Source organism: Cnephaeus nilssonii, assembly GCF_951640355.1.
Source record: "Cnephaeus nilssonii genome assembly, chromosome: X".
NCBI lineage: Eukaryota > Metazoa > Chordata > Mammalia > Chiroptera > Vespertilionidae > Cnephaeus > Cnephaeus nilssonii.
In genome coordinates, this window is record NC_137071.1 from 9,794,896 (window position 1) to 9,807,307 (window position 12,412).

At 32.8% G+C, this 12,412-nt stretch overlaps 1 protein-coding gene across 4 annotated transcripts in view; it reads left to right on the forward strand.

Annotated features, from left to right (window-relative positions):
• CNKSR2 (connector enhancer of kinase suppressor of Ras 2) overlaps positions 1-12,412 on the forward strand; it is a gene marked incomplete at its 3' end in the record, with an annotated part of 244,478 nt that overhangs the window by 183,762 nt on the left and 48,304 nt on the right. For all 4 annotated transcript variants that reach the window (XM_079765478.1, XM_079765479.1, XM_079765480.1 and 1 more), the window contains 4 exons: positions 1,494-1,666; positions 4,451-4,524; positions 4,810-4,881; positions 9,512-9,579. In XM_079765478.1, coding sequence (XP_079621604.1) covers positions 1,494-1,666; positions 4,451-4,524; positions 4,810-4,881; positions 9,512-9,579 — 387 coding nt within the window. The remainder of the gene's footprint in view (positions 1-1,493; positions 1,667-4,450; positions 4,525-4,809; positions 4,882-9,511; positions 9,580-12,412) is intronic.

Here is a 12,412-nt window from a genome sequence, read left to right on the forward strand (position 1 = left end):
ACACCAGTACCATGCTGTTTTCATTACTATAGCCTTGTAATATAGTTTGATATCAGATAGTGTAATTCCTCCTCCTTTTTCTTTCTCAACATTGCTATGGCTATTAGGGGTCTTTTGTGGTTTCATATAAATTTTTGCATTATGTGTTCTAGTTCGGGGGAAAAAATGCCATTGATATTTTGATAGGAATTTTTTTTAATCTATAGCTTGCATTGGGTAGTATGGACATTGTAATGATGTTAATCCTTCCCCTCCATGAGAATGGTATATGCTTCCATTTATTTGTATCTTCTTCCTTTGTTGTCTTAAAATTTTCTGAGTACAGATCTGTTACTTGGTTGAATTTATTCTTAGGAATTTTTTGATGCAATTGTAAATGGGATGGTGTTTTTTTGTTTGTTTGTTTTTTGGTGTTTTTTTTGGGGGGGTTAGTTTCCCTTTCTGATAGTTCATTAATGGTGTATAAAAATGCAATCAATTTCTGATTGGGTGTTTTCTGTTACCTTGTCTTCCAAATTGCTGATTTGATCCTCTGCTTTATCTAACCTGCCATTGATTCCTTCTAGTGTATTCTTTATTTCAGTTATTGTATTCTTCATTTCTGACTGGTTCTTTTTTATGGTTTCTGCGTCCTTTTTTATGCTTACTATCTCTTTAAGTTCTCACTGAGTTCGTGCAGTCTTTCCCTAAGTTCCTTGAGTTTTCTTATAACAATTGTTTTGAATTCTGTATCTTGTAGATTGCTTTCCTCCCTTTATTTTAGTTCTCTTTCTGTATATATCTCCTGATCTTTCATATGGGGCATGTTTATTTGCCTCCCCATTTTGGCTACCTCTCTGTATTTGTTTCTGTGTATTAGGCAGTTCTGCCCAGGGTGAGTGCCTGTGAACGAGATTTTGTAAGCTGACCCTTTAAGAGTGCACCTGGATATTAGAAGTCTCAGGTCTTAACTTGGCAGGTGAAATCCCCACTGATTTTCACAGCAGATGTTCTGTGGAACACTCTTCCCTACATGTCGCTCCTCAGGGGGGAACCTTTGCAGCTGAGAAATCCTCTGGATTCTCAACCACCACATGTGGGTACAAGGCCAGTCCTTTTCACATCTCTGCCCTTCCTACCTATCTGGATGTGGCTTCTTTTGTAAATCCTTAGTTATAAGACTTCTGTTCAGCTAGTCTTCAGTGGGTTATTCAGGTTGCTGTTTCTATAATTTAGTTATAATTTCTATTTGGTCCTGGGAGGAGGCAAGTGTAACTTCCACCTACTCCCCTGCAATCTTAGATCAAATTACTCATTTGTGATTAAATTGTATGTCACTTACATGGGGGAAATGGTATTAAAGATTTTCATATTTTTTTATTTTAATGCAATGTGAAAATAAGATTTTTTTAAGGTTAAGTACCCAGACTGATTTTTTGAGATCTGTAAATTAATCTTCTACCTCCAAATCTGTATAAAATTTAAAGAACATTTTTACCCACTATTATATTTAGGTCCTATAGCTGGCAAGAGCAAAAGACGAATTTCTTGCAAAGATCTCGGCCGTGGTGACTGTGAGGGCTGGCTTTGGAAGAAGAAAGATGCAAAGAGTTATTTTTCACAGAAATGGAAGAAATATTGGTTTGTCCTTAAGGATGCATCCCTATATTGGTATATTAATGAGGAGGTAAGACAAAGCATATTTTGTTTACCCATACATTATCTTTAACCAAAACAATCACTGTTTTGAAACTTATATTTTAAAATCATGTAATCACCTTAAGGCTAAATTCAGGAGATTTCTGCTAGTTACTTTTCATTAGAAAATATTTAAGACTTTTTAAAATAGTTACATTTTGGGGTTCTATAAAGATAGTTGTGTCATCTTTTCTAATGAAGCTACAAATCTGAAACCCAGATAAAGTAGTTTTGTATATCTAATTAAAAATACCAACCCAATTAAAGCAGTTGCTTAATTTAAATGATTATATATGTAAATTTGATATAGACTTTTAAATGTCTTGTTTTGTTCGAAGTTTTAAATTTTTTCTGGAGAAGTGAGGACGTCCTTTAGTAATTTTAATAGATTAGTATCACCAGAATTTATTTCAGTTTTTCTTTAAAAAATGAACTGGTAGACTGGTTTTGAAAATCTGCAAGTATTCACTCTATTTGGCACAATTGGGGTGTGTATATAATACATTTAAATTGTTTTTTATTATTTCCTGACTCATTTGCAGTAAACAAATTTATATCCAGAATAATTATATCACAATCTATCACATATCACAACAGATATACGAGAATATACCTTACTCATTGATATTCCCTTTACACTACTACATTTTCTTTGATTTCTTTGCCATAGCCATCTATCAGTTCACCTTACTATGTTTGTTAACAATATTTTCTATTGTTAACTTGTTTTCTCAAAAAATGTACATGGTTTAATGAAATATAGTGGCTAAATAGACTTATATGAATACTGTTAAAACATTATTCAATTTGTATTTGAAGATTGATTTTTGAAATGTAATTTAAAATTATTATGCCTATGATTATAATATCCAGTATGTAGAGAATTTTTTGTTCCCTAGACAGGCTGTTATGATGTTATTTTATATTATACTAGGCTATGTGTAAGAGGGTAGACTTAACACTGACTGAGTTACTGTGCCTCAGTTTCCATTTCTGCAAAAAGGGGAATAATAATAGTGCCTAGGTCACTGAGCTCTTATATGGATGAAAAGAATCAGTACACTTACACCAATGTTTGGTACATACTAAGTACTCAATAAACATATACTATTAGTAATATTTTACAAATTGGCATATTTCATTTTTGAAATCTTGAATTACTATCTTGCTATTTAATATAAATGTCTCTATTAACTATATAGAAGGATTTGATTATTTACTTTTAATATTCTTTCTGGCAATCACATAATTATGTGTGTCTTATTTTAGATATACTAAACAGACCATAATTTTACCTACATTTTCACTTAGTGTGTGTGTGTGTGTGTGTGTGTGTGTGTGTGTGTGTGTATGCCAATCAAGCATTATCAAAATATAGTGTTTTCTATGTCTCTTTTTATTTTAAAATCACCTGTAGATTTGTCTGCAGTGTGATAAATTATATTCTATCTTTCACAGTTCAAGTGATAAAAAAAATTGTGGCCCCCTTTTCTTGAACAGTATCTAAATTTCAGTCAGGTAGTTATTGTTACTGTGTTAGCCTTGTAAGAGGCGAGTGAATAATTCCAATGTATACATTCCAAGAAATACCCTTGTATGACATTATTAGGAGTAATATAAAAGTTCCTCATCATATCATTATGAGAAGATAATAACTACCCCTAAAATACTTTAAATTGTTCAACATTTTACATTAAAGACATCAGGGTAACAAGGGAAATCAAAATGAAAAAAAGAGATTGGAGACTATTGTATTTACCTTAAGATTTGAAGAAAAAAACTCAAATATTGAGAAAGTTATAATATTGCTTTTTTAATAACACAAACATTTTAGTCACTATCAGTTATACCAATTGTTTTTAAAGTTTAACATGTGTACAAACACACACAGTAAAAGAATTGAAAGTCTGTTTTTTCTTTGAGATCGTAAATGAGGATTTAATCTTACTTAAACTTGAAATATAAGAAGGAATGAACTGGTACAGCATGGATCAAAGTTTGGGAGAGTAAAAGTCTGAAGAGCGTGGTCATGAGCATGAAAGGGACAACAATGAAAGGGTTTAGCCAAAGTCAGTGTTAGCATAGTTGGGATCCTTTGTATCTAATATAAGATTTTGGATAATACTTCTATCTTGTTTTTTCATCCCTCATTAGAGATAGGAGGATTTTATAGAATTCATTTAATTTTCCAAGTGAAAAATAACCTTTGCATATAGCATATATACCGTCATATATTTGAAGATTAAATTAACCTATTTTGTTTGTAAAATATTGAATACACAAAATAGTTATTTAATTTAGGTTTGATGAGAGATTTCTTTGGAGGCAGAAAAGGAATTGAGTTAGTAAACTTACCTATACTTTACATCTGAGCGTTAAATATCATAGATAATTATGAATTGTAAATGTGGACTAAAGTTATTTTATGTGTTAAAGTTTATATGCATCCGATTAGAAAATTACTTATAAACCATATTTCAATTTTATTAAATAAGATGTGTATGCTTAAAAAATAATTTCCTGTCTTCATTTCAATGTAAAAAAGATTTTTAAATTTTTCTGTATATATTTTAATTTATAGTATTCAAAATTTCCAAAATATACCTTTAGTTTAATGGAATGTAACAGATAAGAGTGAAATTCTAATCTCTAAAATGTAAATTTCAGAATTAAATGGACAGATTTATTACTATAGATATTTAAAGCCTACTTATATAGTATCAGCTTCAAACCTTTGTATATGATATCCTAAACAAGAGTGCTACCTTTTTAGGATGAAAAAGCAGAAGGATTCATCAGTCTGCCTGAATTTAAAATTGATAGAGCCAGTGAATGCCGCAAGAAATAGTAAGTTCATTTCATTTGGGGAGAGGGAGAAAAGGGAAAGCTTTTTAAACTTTTTCTAGCTTTTAAATTATAGGCTGCTTGTCTAATGCTTTCAAATTGAGGTAATAAGAAAGCATTTTGTGAGCAGAAAATTGGATTTTTTACTGATTTCTGTCATCATGGCAGAAGCATTATATATGTGAACTCAGGTTAGATTGTTGAGGTAATTTTACCCATTAAAATGATTATGTTCTAATCTATTTCCCAATTTGAAATAAAATAAATGTACTTTGTTTTCTTTTGCAGTGCATTCAAAGCCTGTCATCCTAAAATCAAAAGCTTTTATTTTGCTGCTGAGCATCTTGATGATATGAACAGGTAAAGTGTACTTAAATTTCAAAATAATTACAAAGTTAGTAAGGCTTAGAATTCTAAGTTTTCCACATTAATACTTAGATAATGTCACTGAAGTTTCTAGATCAGCCAAGTTTAAAATAAAATGTAGCTAACCTAATTTTAAAGGACAGCATTAAAAAGTCAAAGTAAACTCATTGCTGTCAAGTTTACCCAAAATATGCCAGAATCCATCTATGGGGGGGGGGGGGGGAAACACTGCTAATACGATTTTTTTTAATTTTATTATTTTTTATTGTTGTTATTCCTCACCCGAAGATATTTTTCCCATTGATTTAGAGAGAGAGTAGAAGGGACCGGGAGAGACAGAGAAAAACATCCATGTGAGAGAGAGATATCAATTAGTTGCCTCTTGCAACACCCAACTAGGGCCAGGGAAGGAGCCTGCAACCAAGGTATATGCTCTTGACCAGAATCGAACCCGCAACTCTTCAGTCTGCGGGCTGATGCTCCATCCACTCAGCCAAACAGGCTACCTGGGCAGAAAATATTTTTTAAAGTCCATTTCAAGAATAGGTCTTCAAATTTACTCCTAGGTGAGGGGAAAAAAGATATCCACACACAAAAAAGCTGACTTTCCTAGGTTTGAGTATTTATGACAGAATATCCATCTCAATAATTCATGCCTAAGCAAAGTTTGTATTTCTTTCTGACACCTTCTATTGCTGGACAGGAAAATACAGCCAAATAATTAGATGGCTACTTGGTTATTTGATGGCTCTGAGAAAAAAATCTCTATATATTTTTTGCATCATCTATAATATTCCACTTTGTGTTTCTACTTTAGCTTTTATGAATTTGATCCTTTCACTGCTCCCTTTTCTAGATATATAAAAATTGAATTGAAGATGGAAATATTTCCCTTTCTAGGTCTTCAACAGGTAGAACATATTATATATATATGCAGACAGTTAAGGTGGTTATATAAAGTGGTCAAGAGCATGGACTTTGGAACCAGACTGTCCAAAGTCTAGCTCTCCTACTTACTATTCTGTGACCTTGGACATAGAACTTAACCTCTCTATGCCGGGTATTAACCCTGTTTAATAATGGAGATAATAACCATTTTCACCAATAAGACTTTTATGAGGAGCAAATAATCACACATAAAGGCCTACTAAGTTGTAAGTGCTATAAAATATTCACTTGCAATATAGATTCTTTTTATATACTTTGGGCTCTTGCCCCATTTACCTTTCTTTGTGTGTCTCTAAAAACTTGGTATCCAAATATTTTAACCACAAAATTGTGCAGTTTAAAAAATGTGCTTAAACACACTAAATGAACACTTAATGTGCTTTTTTCTTTATCTGTCCATTTTCCTTTGTTTTGGAGAGTATACTTTAGAGTCTTATTAATCTTGTTCTTTGACACTGGGAATGCAGGCATGGTTTTTCCAAAGCAAGGATATGAATACAAGGAAATGGCAAAGAAAGGTATTAAAGATGGTTGATAAAATCTTTCATTATTGATAAGAGAACTGAGCCTTTCATGTAGTTTCCATAATGTTCTCTTAATGAATACGTTACCATTCTTGAAATCTCATGCTAGGCAACCAGAATTTTAGAGAGCGTTTTCTCCTTGTTTTCAAAATTAAAAATGTTCATTCACATCATTGATGTTTCTATCTCTCTCCTTCTCCCTTCCTCTCTCTGAAATCAATAAAAACATATTTTAAAAAAAGAAATGAGTATTGAAACATTAAAAAACTATTTCCATTTTGTGTGAAGTCCGTGCGGGGAAAAACAAAACATCTTGTTTCTCAAGTGTTCTGAGACTTAGTTACTGAATTCATTTGGCTTATATATTTCTCATGTCAGCACATATGTCCTTGTACTTGTGAGGACTCACTAACTTCTATTTGGTTATTATCTCTACATTTTTCCCCATGGTTCTTACTCTTTTTTCTCTCTAGATACATTAGTCTCTGTCAGCTATTGACAACCTCATTGGATTGTTCACTGTAGACACAATATCCCCTTACCGATAACTTCTTATTTTTAGCACTGGTGATATGGTAAGGTACTGAACTTAGATGTAATATTAAAGAACTTCCCCATCAATGTGTTTGAAAATATTCTAAATTCAGTACTTGAACCCCTAACCACCTTATTTTAAAACAACAGCCTCCCCCTACCCCTGGCATTTTGACATTCTAATTTTTTAGCTTGTGTTTTTTTAATACAGTTGCTACTATTTAACATATGTTTATTTGTATACCCAAGTATTGTCTGTCTTCCTCCTAAGATATAAACATGAAGGCAAACGCTTTGTTTTGTTTATCTATTTTCTCAGTGCCTCAAACACTATCTGGCACACATAGGCTCTGAATAAACGTTTCTTGACTTATTTAATGCATATATATATGTTGTTCATAAGAGCCTGTAAATAGAAAATCATAACTGCAACACATATATAGGTTAGATGTTTCTAGATGAGGTCTTAAGGACAAGTTTATCTAAGATTGTACCAACATTTGTGTATTGCTCAGCTTATTGTGACTTGAGTTCATCTACACACTTTCTTAATAGTGTTTATTATGAACAGCAATTTTATTTGTAAAGGTAGTTTAATTTTTTCAATTGTTTTATGAAATTTAGCAATTCTGGAGCTCATTGAAGGCAAAAAGTATGTCTTATTCATTTTTGTACCCCCATAACTCATTATGCAGCATATAGCAGATACTTAATAAATGTAGAACTGAACAATTAAAGAATCCTCTTTTTTAGTTTCCTGATTCTTTTTATAAAGACCTTATTGTTCTTTAGACTTCTGATAAAATGAAATTTCAGTGATATTTTAAAAAGTAGTAAATATGAGGTACTAAATTAAAATTTAATAATAAATAGTCCTCTAGTGGTATAATCTTCATTTTCACCCAAAAAGACCCAGAGCAATTTTTCCTAAGAGTGCTTAGATTTGCCTTGTAGTACAAATTCAAACCCTTCAAATGACCTATAGACTAGATTTTAATTTTGACCTTTTACTACTGATTACATCATTTTTAAAAGGTTATTTGTCATGATGTTAACTTTTTTACTTATAGTTTATAATTTTCTGAAGAATGGTGTGTGTATACCATGCTGTTGAATTCATTTGATCAATCTTTATTTTATTCCATTTTGCTCTAATCCCTTATTAACTTTCTAAACATACTTGAGGTGATAATTACATTGTAGGTTTCGTCAAAATAAAGTTGGGCTTTAAGTGACTTATTCATAAAATTAAAACTTAAATTACCATGGATGTGATTTTGTCTATTAAGAACACAACTTTCCTCCCTTTTCAAGGTATTCTAAGTATCTGATGCACATTTAACACCACTTAGCATAAATGATGCATTATATGGGTCACTTTAAAGAATGTCATCTTCCACTTAACAGAGGAGATAACCTGTTAGGAGAAAAATTTCTCAAACACAACTTTTTCTTAGAAATGTATCTCAATCAGATTATTCCACAGTTGAATGATGTTAGCCATACTAGTGATTCCAAATTTACTCAAGCTAATTTGCAAGGTGGATTCTTATTTAATTTCTGATTTTGGAAAGTATATGGACCATAGCTCATAATAACTAATGGGAACTTGTCAGATCAGTTTAAAGATTTTGTGATTTGCTAATCTGATACAGTGTAAACAGTTGGAATAATGAACACAGGGAGAGACATGGTGGAACAAAAGATGGAAGTTGAAACAGTGATTTACTTCAGGCAGTCCCCTGCATTGGCAACAGCAGCACTACTGAAAGAGAAAAGAACTAAGATTTTTTTTATGTTTTTATTGATTTCAGAGAGAGAAAGGGAAAAGGAGAGAGAGAAACATCAATGATGAGAAAGAATCATCGATTGGCTGCCTCCTGCACACCCCCTACTCGAGACTGAGGGCACAACCCAGTGCTGTGTCCTGACCATGACCTCCTGATTTATGGGTTGATACCCAGCCACTGAGACACACCAATTGGGGAGAACTAAGATTTATTTTTAAGTTACTATTGTTCATGGAAATAAATTTTCAGGGTCTAAGCAGGGGTTAAATTTGTATATGCTCATTTTGTCTTTGGAAAACCTAATACCCTTGTACTTAGGGACAAATGTCTGAAGTACTCCCAAGATGTGTTTCCCTTTGGGTCATTAAACTTAAAAGAGCTTCAACAACACTTAGTATTTCATAGTGAAATTTATTTTGACGGTCAAGGTCCACAACCTTTTTCCTTATTAGGACAACTTATATCTGATATTGTTTAAGTGTCTCTAAAGAAGCATTTCTGCTGAAGAAATAAAACAACAGAATTAGTTGGAATGCTTCTACATTGGAATAACAGAGTTAATAGGGTTTTGTTCATCTCAAAATCCTTTATGTTGTAGACATTAATAGGTTTTCCAAAGACTTTTCTATTAAAATAGCACCTTTGGTGTGGGAGCATTTTACACTATAGCATATTATAACTAATTAAAGTCTTCATGTGTCAAGAGTAGCAAAGAACACATCTTTTATGTATGATTTTTCCATATATTCTTAGGCATCTGAAATAAATATTTCTAAGAAGTATAAGAAATTAAGTCACAATGCTTCTGATTTTAATTTTTTTTTTCAGATGGCTTAACAGAATCAATATGCTGACTGCAGGATATGCAGAAAGAGAGAGGATTAAGCAAGAACAAGGTAAAGGAATACTTTTTCTTCAATTGTTTTTTTCCTTGCTGTTATTTTGTAGTGATTCACTGCTATCATTTGACAGAAAATGCATATGATAGTTTGTGATTATTTCTCTTTTGAGTACTAGTACTTTGAATCCAAACCATACCATCGTATAGGTAAGTTTAATAAATTAAACAGATAGGGAATAAACACATTATTTTGGAGCAGCAAATATTAAGTTCTATTCTGTTTGCTACCAACTCCATCAGTCTACTTCCCATGAAAGAAAAAAATATTAAAAATTAAAATGTCTGTAATTGGTTCTGTATATTGACCCAATTCTGCTCCTTGGTTGTTGTTGTTTTTTTCTGTCTAATAGTCACTTAGACATTTAAGTGACTTTTTATGCTAAGAGCTCAGGCGAATGATCTCTTCTTCTATAAATTATCACATTTGGTTATGTTCTTCAGTTCTGTTACTATGTAACTCTATGATTTTTATGGAACTTGCCTTGGTAATGACCTCAGATTTATGAACCACAATGTCATTATGCAGAACTGAAATCTTAACAAAAGCTGTGGTCACCACTCTGAGGTGGCATCACATTTCCCAAAGAGTATTTGCTGTACATTGCTTGGAAGCTTTGTTTTTTGAAAATTTTGAGACATCCTAAAGTTGAAAGAATTCCACAGACTGATACATAGATAAACATAGTTCTAGTTGTGTGTTCAGTGGGTATAGCCTGTTTGTTGATGTGAAGATTCTAAAAGCCTTTTGTTTCCTCTCAGAGTAAAAACCACAGCCAAAACTTTTCAAAACACCTGAAAACTAAAGGTTAGGGAGATCTACTAGTAAAAGAGATAACCAGATCCTTAAACTAATCTGTTAACAAACGTTTAGAGCAGGAGGCAGCAAACTTTCTGTAAAGACCAAAATAGTAAATATTTTAGGCTTTGCAGGCCATAAAGATTCTGTCACAATTACTCAACTCTGCTGTTGCAGTATGAAAGCAGCTGTAAGCATGTGCAGGGGCATGGCTGTGCTCCAATCAAGTTTTATTTGTTGACGCTAGGATTGAATTTCATATCATGTTTTACCTTTCAAAAGATATTCTTCTTTTGCTGTTTTTTAACCATTTAAAAATGTAAAACCCATTCTTATTTCACAGGCCCCTATAAACACACGCAGAGCCCTCATTGGCCTCCAGGCCATAGTTTACCAATCCCTGGTTTAGAGCCACGGGGTGAGAGAAAAAAGGGGTGGGTAGAGAAGTGCAGGGTGAGAAGATAGGGCAGGAGATTTCGAAGAAATAGCAACATATGGTTCCTGCCAGTGGGAATTTATCATCTTGTTGAGGATCTCAAAAATACACACTTGAAATTGCTTAAGAAAAATTAAACAGCAGTATAAAGTACATCAGTGCTAATTTTTGCATAATATACAACTGATTGAAATTTGCTAAGGAGATGCAAAAAAAATTAAAGCCTGAGAAGGAGATAAGATTAACGAAGAAATACTTGCTGGAGAAAGTGATCAGAAAAACGGCAGTGGAGAAGGAGAAAAGGTATTTTATTCAATATTAAGTGTTTCTGTGTAAGGCCTCCCACTAGGTAGCACTCTAATTATATCAAGGTGAAATAGTCACTCATCATGCCTGAAATTACATTGAATTCTAGTAGAAAGGACATTCCTCATACAATACAGAAAATAAAATGTAATCAAGTTTCATGATTATGACACTGGAGAGACTCCTTCCAGATGGGGAGTGGGGGGATAGGCTTTCTGTTGGCTCCATTATCTAAACTGGTTCTTGCAGGATGAGAAAAATGTAGAGTCAAGGAAATAACAAAATAAAACATCCCTGCAGTGGAATCAGCATATATACTTCAGTAAATAATGTGGAAGCCGTCTTCATCAAATCAGTGTGCACAGGCAAACCCCAGCCAGAACAAAGAATGCCAGGCCAGTTGTTGAGCCACACTTCTTCACTGTTAAAAGTTTATTGAATACAGGCAGCAGTACAGTGATTACCAGAAGGAAAGGGGGTTAGGGGGAGATAGAAGAGAATATAGGTGGGATAAATGGAGATGGAAGGAGACTTGACTTGGGGTAGTGAACACACAATAAAAGACACAGAGGATGTATTATAAAATTGTACACCTGAAACCTATATAATTTTAAATTAGCCAATGTCACCCCAATAAATACAATAATTTTTTTAATTTAATAAATTATTATTCTCACTTTCATGCTTCAACTTCATTTATAGGCTTAAAATTGTGGTGAGCGTGCTAAAAAATATAAGCCTTCCTTTTCAAATTTATTTAAATGGCATAAAACTGTTCTCTAAAGATGCATATAGATTTATTTCTGATCTTTTTAAGATGGAAGAATTAGAAGTGAGGGCAATGTACTGATAGTAAAATGAATCTTTGAAACAAGTCCATTTGTGTGAATATAGAGGCTTGGATTTTCAGGCTTAACTTCTGTGTGTTATTACTGGGCATTACTTTAAAGCTGAGCATGGTCTTGATTTTGGTGAATTTTTTTGTAATGGTATTATATGACCAAATTTCATTATGGATGAAAGAACTGGTAAGTTATATTATACATACAGGCTCAAAAAAGTTTTCATTTCATGGATTCATGCTGCCCTGGTCTCTCATGTGAGTATATATTTTAGTGCCCACTGGAGTATGGTAGACAATAATATGCAGAAGCTAAGAGTTACAATTCAAGTCTGTCTTGGTAATGCAGTGCAACTGGAATCTGAAATAATCTGGATTTCCACTTAGAGTGTACCTTCCTCAGGCACTCTAACATAACTCATAAACATGGACCTTCTACCTCTGCATGA